General features: G+C 41.4%; 1 protein-coding gene across 1 annotated transcript; it reads right to left on the reverse strand.

Annotated features, from left to right (window-relative positions):
- Positions 1–8,388: 8,388 nt before the first annotated feature.
- On the reverse strand, positions 8,389–18,320 carry lpcat2 (lysophosphatidylcholine acyltransferase 2). Its single transcript, XM_073465096.1, has 14 exons — positions 18,037–18,320; positions 17,483–17,625; positions 15,292–15,509; positions 14,751–14,863; positions 14,329–14,389; positions 13,879–13,937; positions 13,447–13,481; positions 13,182–13,236; positions 12,554–12,636; positions 12,128–12,253; positions 11,883–12,036; positions 11,232–11,330; positions 9,843–9,984; positions 8,389–9,736 (listed from the first exon to the last, which is right to left on the reverse strand). Exons 1-14 carry the CDS (start codon positions 18,145–18,147, stop codon positions 9,567–9,569), a joined length of 1,569 nt encoding a protein of 522 aa, XP_073321197.1. The 5' UTR covers positions 18,148–18,320; the 3' UTR covers positions 8,389–9,566.
- Positions 18,321–19,087: the final 767 nt, after the last annotated feature.

Here is a 19,087-nt window from a genome sequence, read left to right on the forward strand (position 1 = left end):
ACAAGGAAGGATAATGTGTTATTACTGTTGTTTTCTCCTGAATTAGTTCTATTCTTTTGCACTTTTTGTTGTATTGTCAGAGCCAAGAATGACCAATGATTTGTGTTAACATCAAGAGATTTTAATCTCGGGGGACGTCCTGGTTAAATAACGGTTAAATAAATACAAAAAAAATCAAAGTAATGTACAGTAGCATAGTTTGATGGAAAGAATGGACTCACAGATGTAAAACAGGTGCATATTGTAGGTGACATACTGAGAACAGACAATAACAAGTAGGAACTGCACCTCTAACCTGCACCAGCAGGACAGCTCAAGGCAAAATGATATCATCCATCACCTTTTACCTCAATCATCGTGGATCCCTGCTTCTGGCTACGCACAATTCTTGAGACCTTCCTTCTGGTTCTTAAGGGTCGGGCTCTCCCGTGTTGACCTGAAGATGAGAAGCTAATCAAACAAGACGCAGCCTCTCAGCAGCCACAGTATGACCCTCTGGATTTAACCCGTGCGTCTGGGTTGGGTCACAGAAAATAAACTCTACTTCTGCTCCTTTCAGTCCTTTTTACCTCTGTACTTCTACTTCTTTACGTTACCTCATTGTAGGGCAATCTTAGCGGGCAATAACCCCTCCACACACAAACACAACACACCCCATTATGACCTTTCACCCACCTTCTCTGAGCGTTTACGTGACCTCACAGTTTCAGGCATTGTAATGCCCACTAACCTCTGCCATTAGTGTCGACCCTCAATCATAAAAAGCTCCTTAACGCCGCAGCACAAGTAGGAATGACTTAGAGTGACCATTTATGAGATGTTTTATTACACAACAAAGACTTTCCGGAGTGTGCTGTATATGTGTGAGCCAGGATTCTAAACTTTGGAAATATCTCAAGGATACTTCATTAAAGTGACATTTTGACATTGAGGACCATTTCTTATTTTGTCATGCCGCAAGCTTATAGTAGCAGGTCATTGCCACATGGTAATCAGGTCAAGGTATTAGCATTGAGTGGAGTTTTGTTTTGTTCCGCACCCCATTAAAACTCTCTGGTTTAAATCTCTCCGGGCCTTACGAAAGGAGGAGTGTCATTAAGCTTCCCTCTCTGGGCTTTACTAGTATCTACAAAGATTTAAGCACCTCAGCAATGTTAAGTCCCTACATGTTGTATACAGTCAGTGAGGAGAAACAGCACTGTGAGTCAGGTGTCCCGTCACAGAGAGCAACATTTTCTCAGTAGCATTTAACACATCTGGGAAGTGTAGTGGACATTTCCCATCAGAAGGTTAGCAAAGGTAACACCTACTCTCCAAAATCGATCAGCTAGAATGCGGTGCCATTGTCCTCAATTTCTTTTTTTTTTGCAGTCTCCTTCAACTATATATCAAAGAGTTTTATCTTTCAGTTGGTTACACCCCTTCAATCCCCAAGTGACTAGTGAAAGGAGAACACAATGGGGGGCTACACACAAGTTGAGTTTGAATGGTGGGTAGTAATTAGGGGGCACAAAAAGGGAGGCTTGACAGCAGGAGGATTGGCATGATTGCTGTTTGAACTGTTGAGAGTGCTTGAAAGAGAAAAAAAAGGAGGCTGTGATTAACTGTCAAATCTCACAGGAAGACTTGGCCTATAGATGAGATTCAGAATAAACGTCTCCTATAGGAGGAGGCACATTTTTAATTTCCATACAATTTTTTATGCAATTGGACATTTTGTTGCACAGTCATAAACACTCTAACACATCAAACTGGGTTCCTGCAGTAGAAATAACAAGAAAAACATTGGTGATAGTGATTGAACATGTTTTTCCCTTGTCTTGAAGCGTGTAGTAGGATGAGTGTGAGTATGCTGGAAAACCTAAACATTTCAACACCTTTGTTGGCCTACTCGCTGACAAGTAAAAGACAAATTTTCCACAACCTTTTACTGACCCATCCCTGGATGTTACACAGGAAAGGTTGTTGCATGTCATCCAAAAATACATCTGGAAAAGAATCAAACACAGAGATGTGAAAGAAAACAAATCTGGCCTGTAGATACCGGCGTTGGACCACTGATGTTTTATACGGTTCCATAAACCTTGCCCTCACCAGAGACCTTCATTTTCCCTATAAACCATCACACAGGAAGTGAGGAACAATCACTTTCCTGAGAGAATAATAGACGAGAGAAAATCAACAAGGTGTCATCGGGTGCGATAAGGAAACGTAACAATGAGGTTTTGAGGAACTCCCTGTAGAGCTCAAGGAGACAGCTTGCCAGGTTGCAGGAGTCAAGAGTGGTGCAAGATGCACGTGTTGTGTGGGTGTATATTTGTGAGAACATACCTTGCATCAAAAATGTGTAAAAAAAAAATCACACCATGCCAGCATCTATAGAAGTGAACACCTATCAGAACCAACTGTTTGTACTGAGCAGCTGGATGGAGGCCATATCTGCTCTGTGAGCGGAAAAAAGCAGCGGGTCCGTCTTTATAAAAGATGGTTAAGCTGCCCAGCATTGTTCAAATTTAGAGAATTTTATTGCAAATTATACTGGAAGACCCATATTATGCCAAAATACCCAGTATGTCATGCACAATCCTGCAGAGAGTGAATATAAATAAGACTGCTGGTCCAGATAATATACCTGGCTGTGTAATAAAAACATGTGCCAAACAGCTAGCTAATGTAATTACTGACATTTTCAACATCTCACTGTCACAGGAGATGGCTGCCATCGTCCCTGTATCAACAAAATCCGCGTTGTCTAGTCTTAATGAATACTGCCCTGTGGCTCTCACCCCCACCCTGATGAAGTGTTTTGAGAAACTGGTTTTCCAGACCACATCCCTGCCAGCCTGGACCTCACTGGTATGCTTTCAGAACCAACGTATGCACAGAGGATGTCATAGCCACTGCCCTCCACTCAGTCTTCACAGACCTTGAAAATAACAAACAGTAATGTCAGAATGCTGTTTGTTGACTTCAGCTCGGCATTCAATGCAATACACATCAGAAAACTTTACCAGTACCAGTTTAGTTTTTCTGGTGTTGTAAAATGATAAATGAACCTCGAATTAAAAAGCGAATCTAAAATGTTTCCATTGGATGACGAAGGACATGAAGAAAAATCTTTAACGTTTCTTCCCCTTATCCAGCATTTACAGGATTTCCACTCACTCCGTAGCCGGAGCCGACAACTTTCCCTCATTTCCCCAACAAAGTGGTTCTCAAACTTTTTGTAGCATGCCAGCGTGATAGTTTCAGCACACTTTTCTCAATGTATTTTCCCTTTATAAATCCTACTCCTTCAACTTAGTTTGACTCCATATTTTTCCCCCTTGTCATCCGGCCCCACCTGCAGTGGATCTATACCCCCCAAGGGGGCCAGCGCCTGAGTTTGAACCACTACTTTAACCTGTAAGCAAATGTTAATGCTGTGCAGACTGTTTGAAGCAGTACATCCATGATCGTCATGCATGTACGTCAGGACAAAGGGGGGGTCACAAGAGTGTATATACACGCCCAGGTATCCTGTTGTTTTTAGCAGGAAGGTCTATTCTAAAGGAACATAAAGCCAAAATAACTTCCTCTTACCCAACATTCCTTAAATATCCTCACACTAACAAAGCCTAATCACTTTTCACTTGTTTCAAATTGTCTATCGAACTATTGCACTAACAATAAATCAGACTGTTGTGCTGTGTTTTTGTAGTCATGCAGGGAAAACGTACATACACAACTTACATACATACATACATATACTGTTTCTGTGTAAAAATGTACTTTAATTACTTTAAATTAAAGTAAAACCCATTAATATTCTATAGTTAGTCAAATACAGCAAAAGTTTTTGAAATAAATGGCTGACTGAGTCTAAACTTGTGGAGTGAAATACAGCCAAGACTGAGCCTCATTTTGCCTGAGACAGCTGGGCTACCTGGTTAAATTGAGGCACACAGTAGTGTCACATCAATTTAAGAGCGAGGCCTGTCGGTTCTGACCTTTCCTTCCAGCCTGGCACAGAGAGTCCCTCATCCGTATGAGGCCCGTGTCCAGCGTGAGTCCACAAACAGAGGCTGCTCACTCACTCAGGTCCTGAGGAGACCAAATCAGATTACCAACACATATCTCCCACAATCTACTGCGACAGGATCGCCCCCCAGGCGGGGCTGAAATGGATACAGCAATATACAACAGCCATGCAGAGGCAAGAGGGAGGATGGCGGGGTGTGGGACCAAAGAGGAGAGCGGGAGCTGTGGGTAGGGAAGGAGTCACACTGTTGTAAGCGCGGCAACAATGTGACTTAATTGATTCCATGCCATCTCATCAATTTTGATTAAAATGAAATGAGCCTCTGTACGTTTGAAAAGGTTAAAACAAATTGAAGGTGGAAATCACAGCTGGTAATCACAGTTTGTCTAACAGCGTGCTTTTAATGAAGCGGCCCACTCTCCATCATTCATTTCAGCCTCCCGTGTGTGTATATGGAGCAAGACTGTGCACTTTTTTAGCGTGTGTGTGAGCACATTGGCGTAAATTGTTTCGGAGAACACCATATATTACATTTGTATTAGAGTCATGGCCGCCTTACAGATGAACTATTCTCCTGACAGCAGTTATGCCAAAATGGATTCATGGTTTTGGAACAAATGTTTTGACCAACACGAAGATGGTGTAGTGGATAATTTCTCTTTCTATTCTATATTATAGCCTTATTTTTTTTATTGGCAAAAAGTTATTCTACGACAAAGGAAAGCTGTGACTATCTGATGAAAATGTTCAAACTCTGCACAATTTACATGAAATGTACACAAATTTGCTGCTATAGTGACAGAATAGATGAGCACATACAGTGACAACAAAAACAAATATTCACATGGTGAAGAATCATTCAGAATCTGTCAGTATCAACATATTACATTGTTTCCAAGTACTTATATGTCTTTTTTTATATTGTTTCTGTTATGATAAAATGTTCCTTTAGCACACAGATACAGTATCTCTTCTCCCCACCTTCTAATGAAAACAGGTTCGTTCACACAAAGGCCAAATGAAACAAGCACCCTACAATGCAGACAAGCCAAACGATTGTAGTCATAAGTCACGTGCATGCAGTTATTTTCTTTAAGATATTGCTAAGGTTTTCTATGCTTTGAACAAAAAAATGATAGATTTCTTGAAATATGTTCATATAAGATAAGGTGGTCTCTTTATGTCCTCCTGGTATGACAGTATAACAGCTGATAACAGAAATGATTCATATGAGGCGTCTGACATCAAGGCTGAGATATCTGCATGAGAGGCCACACAAACTCTGAAGACACCCTCAATGCTATCTTGAAAATAAAGGTATGTTCTTAAGCTAATACAAACACATTTTGGATCAGGTGATAAAGCTGATAAATTGCTCACTATTTGGTTAAAAGGTGTTCAAGCTGACAGGGCAATGCTTAACATTTCCCCTCCCGATGGGCAACCGATAGCTGATCCCAATGATTTTTTTTTTTTTTTTAGCTTTCACAGTAAGTTATGTCGTATGTCTCTAAGGCTAAGGCAATTGTTGTGGATGTTGATTTTCTTAATGCACTGGACACTCCAGTTCATGGTGAAGCTGCGAGGCAGGAATTGCATTCTGACTTGAAATGGATAACATGACATAATTGCTCCCCTTTTACTCCAGATGGTAAACTGCTCTGTGAAAGACTGAATTTTTCCTAATACTTGATGCTCATATCTGTCTTCTCTTGGGAAAAAAAGAGACAGTGATGACACTAATGTTGCCTACTATTGTCCTTTCAGCTTGCTTAACAGTGACAGTGAAAAGATTATTACAAAAGTTCTGCCAAATTCATTTAATGGGCACATTAATCCACCCTGAATCGGTTTCAATACAGATAGATTACGCTTCTCTAATACTCAGTGATCGTAAAAACAGAATTAACTCTGATCAACTGTCCCGTTTGCTGTTATGACTTTGGATGATCTGCCAGCTTTTGACCAAATCAAGTGGAAATAAATGTTTGCTTTTCTTAAAAAGAAAAATGGCTTTGGCAGGAACTTTATGATTCTGTTAAGAATACTTTATGCTTTATCCCAAATCCTCTGTTTTGAATAACCATGACAGATCACCCTTGAGCTTTCTGCACCAGAGAACCAGATTGGTTTGGCCTTTCCCCTCTGTTCTTTGCTCTAGCTCCCAAACGCATTGCTTTTTTATTAAAGCCAGTCTCTAAATCACGGGAATAAGGTGTGGCACATCTGGCTGTGTCTAGCCTTTTTCTGATGACCTCGACTGTTACCCCTTTTGAATGTTAAGTGACTCTAGGGATTTATATCGCCAGAAAGCCAAAGCTACTTTTTCAATTATATAATTTGGATTTGATTGGTAAGCTAAAAATCAGGATAGATAAATGGAAACTCATCCTTCCTCTTTCATCTCAGCCGTGTTAATGTTAATAAGATGTCAGTGCTCCCTGAATTTGTTCAGCTTTTCCAAAACCAAACAAGACTTTTCTCTCCAGACAATAAAAGTCTTTGTGGTTATGCTCTTCATCTGGGCAAACATGTCCACCTATATCTCTAGGGCACGCTTACAAAGGTCCATTGCTAAAGTTGGATTGTCCTTCCTGTCTTACCACATTATTATGGGCCTGTAATGCCAGAGCCTAGGTTTTCTGGAATCATTCTCCAGCTGTGGCAGAGGAGCAGCCTCTGCCCCAGTTGGCCTGAGACTGAGACTTGTTATGCAGCAAAACTTTCACAGGGGACCTCCTTAACAGCCAATTTTTGTTCCCTAAACTAAATCCATCAATCAAACAACTGAAGGATAACTTTAGTTTGCGTAACATGTTTAAGATTCCAAGGCAAATCAAGGGCGTGCTGGGTCTTTCAGGGCTGTCAATTTCTGCTCCTATTTGTCAGAACCCTTGTTTGAAGCCAGTCTTGATGGTTTGTCAGATAAGAGCCTGTCTTCTATTAAGGATCTCTACATTAACACCCATTTTGTATCTTTCACTCAACTGCAGGTGAAATTTGTCCTCCCTCTTGGTCACTGATTTTTTGATATCTGCATAAGACATTTTGTCAGGGAGTCTCTGCCTCACTCTGATGTGATGCTCAACAACATTTATGACCAAATGAGGAGAATCACTATGTCCAAACATTTAATTTGACAGTTTTTTTGGTCTTTTATCTCTGGCAACCCCTTCTCTCCATATTAAGGGGGTATGCATTGAGATTTCTTATGAGTTATGGGCAAAAGGGTTGAATAACATCAAGGCATGTCCTCTAAATTTTTAGACTTTAACTCACTCAGTTTAAAGTCATCCACCGGCTGCACTTTTCCAAGACAAACTGAACATAATCTTTCCTTCTGGCTCTATTACCAGTGATCAGTCAGACCCTAGGTCATCTTATCTTGTTTCGCCCCAGGCTCAAGAGTTTCTGGGATGACAGTTTTGATTTGCACAGCGACATATCAGACAGCTAATCTCCTACAATCTCTCTGTGATGCCAGGTTGCTCTGGCTACATTCGGACTCTTCTCCCAGCCCTCATGTCATGGTCATAACAAAAAGGGTTATCCTGAGAGGGTGGGAGTTCGTTTCCAACTCCTTGCTTAAATTTTTTTTTGATTTCTTGAAATTTTGGTATACTCACATACTGTCACATCCTGAGTTTAAGATCTGGGGACACTTTCTTAAACATATAAGGAGGAAGAGATGTCAACCTGGGAACTAAATGTACTGGTACTGTACTTGGATCATCCAGGATTTCAGCTTTCTAGCCTTCCTCTTGGGCCTTCCACACTAGGTCTTGGTTCTATGGACTCTAGATTCACAAGCACAATGCGCTTTTTCTGTGAGCTGGTAGTTTGCTTGTTTCATTTTGTTCAACTTTATCTTGTCTATTTGTTTGTTTTTGGGCTTTAAAAAAAAAGGAACATCTCATAATTAAGTATATATAAAAGAAAATAAATCATCCATATCTTGCCTTACCTTGTGTTTTCATGTGGGAGTTCATGAACGATTAAATCAAACATTTGCATTCTCTTACCTTTCCACACCTTGAATCTGATTCTTTCTTAGGACCCCCTCGAAAATGAGATGATTCATCTCAAGGGGCTATCCTGAATAAATAAATTCAAATTCAAATTATCTTAAATCTCATTGTCAAGCCCTAACATTAATTTAAGGGACAGGTCAAAATGCCAAGGACCGGCACTCACAGGCAGAACAAAAACACACAGAAAATGGAAATGTAATGGATAACTGCTGCCACCTGGTGGTGGTTTAGAGAACCAGTTACAGCCGTGGCCCCTTAATTGAACCTACGCCTCATTATAAACAAAAAAAGTCATTACAAGTTCCCTCAGTGGTGAATATAAATACACAGGCAGAATTACAATCGTGTACTTGTTTTATTTTAAAAAGCAAACGTTGCAGTGATAACAACAAAAAGAAAAAAAAGAAAGAAATCACATAATTGCAATGCACCTTGCTAAATAAATAACAGTGGTGCTAGTTAATCAGTAAGCATACCCCGCTGGAATATGCTGTTGTGAAGAAGCACTGTTTGCCTTTTTGCTCACAAATTGCCCTATTTTCAGTGGTTGATTTGCTTTAGTAAACTTAAAGCTGTGTGAACATGCTGCTGTCTCAGCAACAACAATCTTCAGTAGAAATGCAAATGGATACACATGCAAAGCAAACCTCTGGCTAATTATACAGCCGTCTTACAAGGTCTGTGTCCCTGAGCGCTGGAAAAAAAGTGTAATGCACAGCATGTATGCTTTTCGTAGACATAGCTTTAATACAGAACATCTGCGGGGTTGCCAGATTGGAAAGATCTTAACAAAGCTTACTGTACACTAATTATACTGCAACACAGAAGCACAAGGACTCTTTGCTTATATTTAAAAAGGTGTTGGTTTGGCAATTTTTTTTCACTCATTTACAGAGGACCACAAGGACAAAAGGGAGGGTACACAAAGCTGCGTTCATCTAAGTCCAAGCAAAGGGTAAACTCAGGCTATACAGAGAAGTATGTATCCATGTCAGGAGGCAGTTTACAATTTGGAAAAAAGTACATCATAAAACACTAACATTAGAACTCTAAAGATTGCAGGGTTTAGACACTTAAAACATTTTCCGGTCATTCTTGAATATATGTTCATCCTTCGACCAGCTTTTCAATTGTTTTTGTTTTTTTTCTGATAGACACACCAACACACACACACACACACACACACACACACACACACACACACACACACACACACACACACACACACACACACACACACACCTTTAGAAATAGAAGAAGATATTTTCTTGTGCAGTGGCTTGGGAAAGTGGTTCTTCAAAATCTCTATAAGGCACTAAAATTGAAAATAGAAGCACTCTTAAAACCATCTATAAAAAAGGCAAGCACATAACCTATAATATGGCTCTGCTGTGGCAAATGACTGGAATTTGCTAGAAGTCGTTGGAGGGCAGATGACACTTTTCAGTTTTCCTTCTCAGTGCAGTAGATACAGTGTTCCGTCTCTCGGAGAGAGTTCACGGTCATCCTCGTACTCAGTCATCTTTTTTGTCAGAGGTGCTGTCTTCCTGTTTATCCCCTGAACTGGCCAATTCCAGATCACCCGGCGTTGCCTCCTGGATCGCTTGATATCTCTGAAGCTCCAGGTATGTGGTGAAGAGCTTGGCGTACTCCGGGTGGGTCATGGCAAAGGCTTGAAATTCACCTGAAAAAGAAAAAGACAGGAAAATATAACATCCTGGTTGAAATATAAAAGAAGATTATGACACCGAAAATGTAGCCTTGCCTAATGCAAGGGAGAGTCTACTCACTGAAGGTGATGAAACCAGAGCCGTCAGCGTCGATCTCCTTGAAGAGCTTGGCCATGTTTAGATCGGACACACCCAGAGCCGAGCGCAGCAGAGCAGTAAACTCCTCTCGGGTGATTCTCTCATCCTCATCTGTATCAAACAGCTGCAGGAGAAATGACAAAAACAGAGAAAAATGTATTTCACTTTCAAATGTGTGCATGGTTAGGAAAAATAATGGTTATTTACGATGTAAAAAATGGGTGGGAGGGTTTGCAGAAAAGCCTAAACACAATTGGGTAAATTCGCTTTAATTAAATTAGTCTGACAAAAATAACTTTTCGGTAACGTTACATAAACACCAGAACTGCTTGTCCAAAACCACGTTTGACATTATGGCCGGCAAAATGACTCCATGTTCTCCACAACAGACACACATTGTTAACTTGACATTATCCAAGCCTCTCTGAAGGCTGCCTCTGTTCTTCCTACAGTGCTGCTGCTGCTGCTGCTGCTTCTGTCTGCTGAGTGCTGATTTCAAATAAAAACAAGGCAGGGCTATTTTGCTTAAATTTAGCACTTTTTCTTTCATTCCATTTGAATTTTTTGTTGTAATTTTAATATTTTCTTTACATATGTATTATAAAAAGTAAACATTATATATGCCGTAGATCTATAGAGATCCTTTGTCACAGGTTCTAGTTACAGCATCTCATAAATATCCGCTTTACACGGTACTGCAACTAATGTTAACCAAGTGGGGTGATAAAACCCAGAAATCAAAGTATCCAACTCTAAAAAAATATCAACAGGAAATGTATGATTGAATCAAATCAGTTTGACCAATGTGAAACATTTCTGACACAGTGTTTGATTTCACGCCTTGAAGAATTCAGGCTGTTCTCACACAAAACAAGTCCCAAGGAGGACAATCTCTCGGATGGCTCTATAAAGTGGATACCATACATTTCAAACATGCATATCTGTCTCTTCTGTGTATCTGTTTTCAGCCTAGTCTTGTCAAAAGTATCAAAATATGGATACATACTAATACAGAATATTTGCAATGGTTTCAATGCTCAATTATTGCAGATACTCAAGCACTTGAGTACTTTTCGCTCTTCTCTCCGACAGCAAGTTGACACATGCACCACTGCATGCCCACATAGTCCCACCTCCTCCAGAAGTTAATTAACTTAGATGCTGTTGTGCTTAACTCACAGTACATAAGCCATCTTATATCTATCCTTGATTAAAAATCTGAAATTGTATGCCATAAGTGTTGTGTCAATTTGTCCCTGTGGTGACGAATATCGATATTTTTCAAGGTATTGTACAGAAGATAGAAATTTCTTCATATTCTGCAGGCCCTCAGACAAGCACTGCAGCCTCAGAAGATACCCGGAGTCGTACCTGGAAAGCCATTCGAAGAACGTCTTCGGTGTTAGCTGGTCGACACAAGATGGTCACGCCGATGACGTACTCTCTAAAGTCTATCGTGCCATCTCTGTTCTGGACAGGGTCAAAGACAGAGATATAAATACACTAGAGACAGTCAATGCACAGATGATTATGATGGATGTTACTTTACCCTTTATGGTCTAAAAATATAGAATTTTGTTTTGAGTGTTTAAGGGAGTAGAAGCGTGATTTCTAATAAGACTGGAAAATAATGAGACACAAAGGTTCTGAGGAAAAAGGACACTCAGTGAAGTGGATGTTAGAGGCTGTTTTAATGCTTTAAGTCTTCTCTTCCCACTCAGACCTCTGGTACAAATACCAGGGAAGGAGGCCAGATTAGTTGGATCATAGTTTCCTCTTCCAGGCTGCATCAATCCTGAACCCACACCACGATGACCCAGTTTCATTTTCACTGGTACACATGATATGCGGTGACGTTACGTGTGTGTGATTCTGTAAATGGAATATTAAGATTGTTGCCATTACATTTCCTGTAGGATGTGTCATGGCCATGGTGCACTAAAGCCAATCCCAACACCCTGGCTGTGTGTCAACGAAAAGTAACTTCACTATTTAATTGTCATTTATACACATGTCTCTCACTCTGTCAAACAGTGCAAACAGCTCCTCGAGGGCTGGGTTGACCGGTAGCTTCAGGAAACTGGCAAACTCCTGGATGGTGATCCGTCCTCCTTTACAAGAGCTGGCCATGGCTGCGAAGCCCTCCAGCTCCTTCCTCAAATTGTCCCACTTCAGACTGAGGGAGCAGGGGACAAGGAGCCATATGTGTCATTGTTAATGTCCCTGCCTGGGGATGCCAACAGTGTACTTAAGTGGGATGTACTTACTTGAGTTTACGGCTAATTTTGGTGAACTCAACCAGGCCGGCCTCCATCGGCAGCGTCAGATCGCCAGCTGAGATCATCAGGCGGCAGTCTTCATATGTGTGGTCTGTCACTGGAACTCCCAAAGCACTGAAAGAAGACAGTTTGCATAGAAAAATGCTCAGCTCAAGTGTTTATAATGCTTGATGAAGCAGGCTAAGAACATATACAATGTTTGGACTTATGATTGCTTAAATTTAACTTTTGGCCATCGTCTAAAACAGCGTAATTTCTACCACTCAACACTTACTTAGTTTTCTCCTCAACTTACATGAACTCCTTGTGTGTTTAATATTTAATGTTTTGCATATCTAAGCATAGATTTTGTGTGTTTTTTGCTGAAGCTACACAAAGTAGCACAAAGTGCATTTACGGCCAATGAACACTTACTGGGCCATACTTTCTCGCACTCTACTGGCAAACAGAGACGGGGTTTTCTTCTCCTCCTCTGTGGGGATATGTGGCGACAAGAACTGAAAAACAGAGCAAGTGGACAGAAAGGGAAGATCAAACGGGAAAGAAAACTTGTAAAACTTTGCATGGAAATCAAATCCGGTGATGCACTCAAGCCATCTGGTGCTTAGGATGATATAGCACCTTGGAGCGCATGCAGAAAATCCAATGACTATAATTCAGAAAAAGAAGGTTGCACACTTTCTTGGGTTAAACTCAATAACAGGGAGTGACACTGATACTACAAATAAGGCTAACATTTTTTAAAGGGTCAGTGTGTAGGATTTAGGGGTAGAAATGGAATATAATATAAATAATTATGTTTTTATCAGTGTATAATCACCTGAAACTAAGAATCATGAGTTTGGAATGAGTCTTTTATATCTACAGATGGAACGGGTCCGCCATGTTGCACAGACATGTTTCTACAGTAGCCCAGATCGGACACACAAAACACTGGCTTGACAAAGGGCCTTTCGCAGGAGAGGGTGTGGTGACGGGTATTCAGTTTGTGAAACCATCATCTCAAATCAACACCGTATTAGGATGTGAACTTTTCTGTTACCTCTATCTCTACTGTGGTGTACAGCTGGCTCAGAGTCAGAAGCAGCAGCGTCCTCCTACACATAACACAAGCAGGACAGTCGGTTACATACTGATTCACAGGTAGCGACAGTTGTAGCAATATAAGGCAATAATATTGCAGTTACTGCGTTGCAATCTTATTTATTGACTAAGAAGAAGTAGCAGAAGACACCGCCTTCACCACATTATACACACTTTAGGTGGAGAAACCTTTCAAGATACACAAGTGCTGAAAGCATACTTACGAGCTGAATCCCTGCCAAGTCCAGGTCACTGTGTCCTGGAGGAAAAGAAGAGGGGAATGCATTAAGCTTCATAAAACACTAACAGTGGGATAGACTGGGTATACATGCTGTCGTGTGATACAGCTATGCTTCTATGTGTTTCCAATCAGTCTCTATTTGTCAAGTCTGACAGCTCAGCAGGCCAAAGCCATAAAGACTGTGATGGCGAACACAACAGGATGTCAAAAACGATGTGCAGATTCCGCTTACTGATAAACCTCTGCCTGGAGGGCACTAAACAAACTGTTAGTCCTGTAAGTGTACATACTGTGCATTTCCTCTTTGACTCTGCCGTTATTTTCTATGCAAACTAGCAGAGTACGATCTGCCACTGTGAACTTTGCTCCCACCATGTGAGATGAAATACATCAATGCTGTATTATAATCACTCACCAGTTTGTTGGGGTATCTCATAATCACAGGCTGCACAGGGACCCCTGGGATAAAGGCACCTAAGACACATTATGAAAAGAACATCATGGAGACTGTTATTGCTCATCATGAATGAATGAACGCTGACTAGTTGTATGACAAACCAAAATGAATTCTCCCACTTGCCCTCCAAAGCAGTTACGTGGGCATCAGTCGGTAATAAGTCAATGCACAAACCACATAACATAATGAATGAATGGAGCAGTGTAGTATCAAGTGTTGCTTCTGCTGTGTAGCCTCTTCTGCTCAGTGGATCTGTTTTCAGTGAGTGAAAATGGAAGATGTGCTACACGTAATAAATGGAACTGTGAGTGAATAGCGGATTGTTTTGTATTTTCTTCTGTCTGTTATTATTTTCCTTGTAATTGACAAGTTTTGTTGCCAACGGGGAACTGACATGTTGTATCTTACCTTGTTTGAACGTGATAAGACATGAACGATTCGTACACGTTCCCTCTGGAAATATCAGAACCTGAGGAACAAAGCATCAGAGCAAAGGTTAAGATCACACGCTGTGTAATTTTAATCAAGTATGCAATCTTAAGATACTGCTGCTTACAACAGGCTGTGTAAGTATGCTTTTGAAATAACAGCACTTGTGTTTGAGTCAACTCTCAGATAGCATTGAAAAAGGGAACCACAATTAAACTACGTGGTCTTCTGAACCTGACATATGAAACTGTGAAACCAGGCCAACATCCTGAGACACTGGTTTGGGTTTTCTGTGTTGATAAGCTTAAAAGTTTTCTCTGCTGCTACAATCCGTGCATTAACAGGTTAACATCAGGGCCAATTTTTGCTTGGAGGATGTTTTTTTTCGTGTTGTGACGAACCTGTGGCCAGTGGCCGCCTGACTTGGCTCTGCTGGTGATCTCTTGGATTGTGTTCTTCCTGGAGTCTGGATCCTTTCTGGACACCAACACTGGCTGGAGACAGCGCACAAACCCTGCAGAGAGAGCAGATTGTCTGTTCTCTCACATGTTTTTCATTTGCATTAAATAGTGCCGGTCACTTACTGATCATATCAGTTGACAGCACACTCTTACTTCTCAAAGCACATTGGTAAATATTAGTTATGATGTCTGACAACAGTTAATGGGATTTCCAATGTGTTAAATTAAATGATATTCTATCCTGGAGGATAATTACTTTTTATTACTCGTTTTACAAGCCCTCTTTAATCTAGAAAGACGGTGTGAAATTGTGCAGTCATATGAGGATAAACAGAAATTAACTAAATGACACGCTGGTTTCACACTTCTGTGTATTCACACACACGATCAGGAGGTCGAGAAGACCAGGAAGCCCCCGCAGACACATACGCCCTCTACTTTCCTGTACTGAACAAACAGAGCAAAATGGAAAGTTTCTCACTGCCAAAGATGGGTGTAGCCAGGTTCTCGACACGGGAGACGGTGGAGGGCAAGCCTGCAACAATGCACACGATCCCATCAAAAAAGGTGGAGTGGGGGGCCACAGCCAGGATGGGGGCATCGCTGCTACCGACCTGCTTGCCCTTGACCACCACTCTGAAGCCCATGCAGAAGTAGTACGCTCTCCCCAAGGCAGCCATCACTCTGCGACACATGAACCTGGAGATGACCAGCATATTTTATTATTCAGTCAAGGCGATTATGGAACATTTTTAATGGAAAAATAGATTTGAGTTCAAAAGGAACAACCTTGTTTCACACTGGGATCGGCCATGTTAAAAATGTGTCGTCACACAGCAGTGCAGGGTATGAACTTAACCAGAGAAGCATATTTGTCAGTGTTGTTTTTTTTAACAAATGGGGTGAATGGCTAAAGTGTTTTAGTAACAGGAAGAGTTACATCATTCTGTACTTTCCTGTAACGTTCCAGTTGCTTCCCCATAGAGAGAGAGAGTATGAAATCATAATGTAGATTGAGACATTGTGACAAAATGATGAATAGAGATATGGAACTTTTTTTTCATAAGTAAACAAACCTATGAATATTTAAAGACGCATCAATCTTTCTGCTCAATGGGGCAGGAAGTTGAATGCAACGTGCTGCAGTTTTGAAAGAAGAAAGCTGCCCAGACCAACACTATCAGCTGATCAAGATGTTACAGCGAAGATATTGCCCACTTAAATAGGAAGTAGGCACAAAGAGCAACACTGGCTTCTATTTAGAGTTCTGTCTAACACAAGAATGTACTGGACTCTCACTGTTTCACAGTATCATGGTATATGGTACACAATTAGTATTATTATTATCTGTAAATGGAATGAAAACAGAAGTTTTTTGGGGGGTTGAGCAAATGTTTTCTTACAATTCCACATCGTATTATGTCCTGACAGACTGAAAGTTGCTTTGAACTTCAAATGTATGTATTTTTAATAACACTAATATGTTAGGATTCAGAACATAGTATGATAACCGTCAGTTTTCAAACTAGGCTACACCTTGAAACCATTAAACCAGTGCAACCCGATCTAAAAGTGACTAAGTAGATCCTAAAATGAGGTGTTGATTCACAGTGGGATTAGTAATACACACCTTTTTTTTCTTTTTACAACACTGGGAATCATTTGCTTTAACCACCGTGAGAATGTCTGTGCTCGCCTACAGCAAAGCAGTAAATTGGTGAACCTAGATAAGCTTCCCCCTGGTTTCCGTCAGTACCTACACCATGTTTGGTCATTATCATTGAAAATCTGTGATCTATGGTCACAAGAATGTGCTTGCTGCACCCAGTTCGATACTCAGAGGTAAAATACAACAATCCAACCTTTAGATAATTTACATTTAATGTCAATATATGAATTTCTACACGCTTTAAGTGCCTTAAAACATATTTACATACTGTGTTTATCATAGTGTGTAGATAAAGACACATCCAATTGGGTTACCCATTCAGTTCATTTACGTAATATATATTATGCACGTATCATTCATAGTATCTAACCATTAGATGACAAAAAGAGAATCGCCTCTTCAGTTCCTTCTACAAAAGACCCGCTAATACCACTTGACTCATTCCTTTTCCAAGAAATGAGGGGAAGTGAGCTTGAGTAATGCTCGCGGTGCAGATACGATCAAGAAGAGCATGATTCGGCAGCAATACAAGCAGCTGCACATTCTTCAAGTCATGTCAAGAGCTATTATTTTGAGAATATGCTGTCATAGCAGTAAACCACAGAACACACTGCTTTTACTACTTCTTGTTTTAGTGGCATTTTCTATCGCGGTTCAGTGAAACTCAGTATATTCTTGTTGGATCTCGACGTATTCCTCCACCAAAAGCTGTGTTTACATGCATACATACAACATGATGTTTGTGTATGCGACTGCTTTGCATAAACAACACAGCCTTGGCATCTGTACATGCACTGGGGCAGGCCAAGTTAAACAAATAGACCTGTCTGTACATGTCAATAAGGAAGCTGTACTGTGCCATCTTTTAGTTTTAAGTCATTACTTGAGGCTGAACCCCTGCAGGCCATGGTTTTCGATGCCAGTCTGGTGATTCTGGTGTGAGGTGTGGGTATCTCTGTGGGAGACAGTGTGTTGCACTGGGATGTGTTGGTATACTAATTACCGTCTCCAGCCTGTCATTGGCTCCACGGCTCCTTTCAGAGGATGCTTGAAGGTTATGATGACAGCCACTGGCCATGTCACCATGAGAACCAGGGACAGGAGGATGGCGCGAACTGGCACCAGGAAGATCCCCAGGAGGACGCACTGCATTGGAAGAGGAGGAGCACACATGAGTTACAGGCCCTGTTTATGTATACGTATGGCCTGTACCATAAAGGGAGGTCTGCTGCCAGAGTGAACTACAAGCCTGGCGTGTTGACATTCCTCGGAGCAGACACATGCACGAGTCTGGACAGCTTTCTAGAAAGCGCACAACGGCTCTCATTGTTTGTGCTGCACATAACGAGGCTTTACAAGCCGATTGTCAAAGCCTCGCTGCAGAAGATTATCGGCCCTGGTTACACAGCAGCCTGTGTGTGCCTGTGTGTGTGTGTGTGTGTGTGTGAAATCTCACACATCGGCTGAAACACTGTCGCCCAAAGCAATGCATATATATATGTATATTCTTCAAAGGCTTGCCTTTACATGACCACTCAAGTCAAACGTCATACTCACTTTGATTACAGCAGCTCTGGGGAGTGTGGTGTCCTGAACGAACGGGTTGATGACCGCGGGCAGGAGCAGGGACTGCTGCCTCGGCAGGGCGAACACTCGCTGGGGCGGCATTGCAGTCCAGTGAACGACGAGACGGGCAAATGTGTGTGTTTGTCGGAGGCGCCGTTATGTTATCATGTCACTTCCTCAAAAGGAGACCCCGCTCAGTCATTCAGCCCTCAGTATCGGACGATCAGACGGGGCCGAGCGCAGACGCGAGCAGGCGCGGAGAGCAGACCCGGACTGGCGTCAGGCTCCACCTACAACGCGGTCGCTCCTGCTGCTGCTGCTGCTGCTGCTGTGGGGGTCCGAGTGTGATGTTTGCAAGCCGTGCAGGTGGATTTGCATCAGTTTACATAAACGGTGTTGCCACTGTTTGTAGGGTGCTGTCATGACAGTACAGGTATTTCTAGTAAATCTGGTAGGATAAAAAGATAAATGGCATTTCAGGAGCTGTCAGTGTGCATTGCATCTGTGCAAATACTGATGGAGGATTTGATTCAGACATGCAAATCTGTGCAGGACATGAGCACACAGATACTGGAGATAATGCACAAGAAGCGACCGTGCAGCGTGTTATGAGCGTGTGCCATAATACCGTGTTTATACATTGGCCTACATTTGCGAGCTGTCATGAATGTCCACTAGATGGCGCAGTTTCACAACAAATTCTCATTTAATCCTGCTCTTAAAAAACAAACTCCTCTGATTTTTTGTGTGTGTTTGCAGTGGAAAGTCAATATTTACTGAAGTGTAGTATTTGCATTTCATGCTACTTCACACCTCTGGATTCACTACTGTACTGTTTACTCCATTACATGCAGTTTACAGCTTCACTACAACCAGATTTTTCATGAAAACATGTGCTCATAAAATATAATGCAGTTGTGAACTAACTCACAGTGTATAAAGGAGTTAGAAACTGCTCCACCACTGCTATAACATCAAAATCACCCTTACACATAGACTTATAATGTGTAAAAATCTAAACACTAGGGGCCACTCTACCTGC

The sequence above is a fragment of the Pagrus major genome, chromosome 4, assembly GCF_040436345.1.
Source record: "Pagrus major chromosome 4, Pma_NU_1.0".
Lineage (NCBI taxonomy): Eukaryota > Metazoa > Chordata > Actinopteri > Spariformes > Sparidae > Pagrus > Pagrus major.

Coding starts and splice junctions, on each gene's coding strand:
- lpcat2 (XM_073465096.1), bottom strand. CDS start 18,147: ATGCCGCCCCAGCGAGTGTTCGCCCTGCCGAGGCAGCAGTCCCTGCTC. Junction 17,626..18,036: donor CCAGAGCTGCTGTAATCAAA/GTGAGTATGACG, acceptor CTTCCAATGCAG/TGCGTCCTCCTGGGGATCTT. Junction 13,938..14,328: donor TCTTATCACGTTCAAACAAG/GTAAGATACAAC, acceptor AATGTGTCTTAG/GTGCCTTTATCCCAGGGGTC.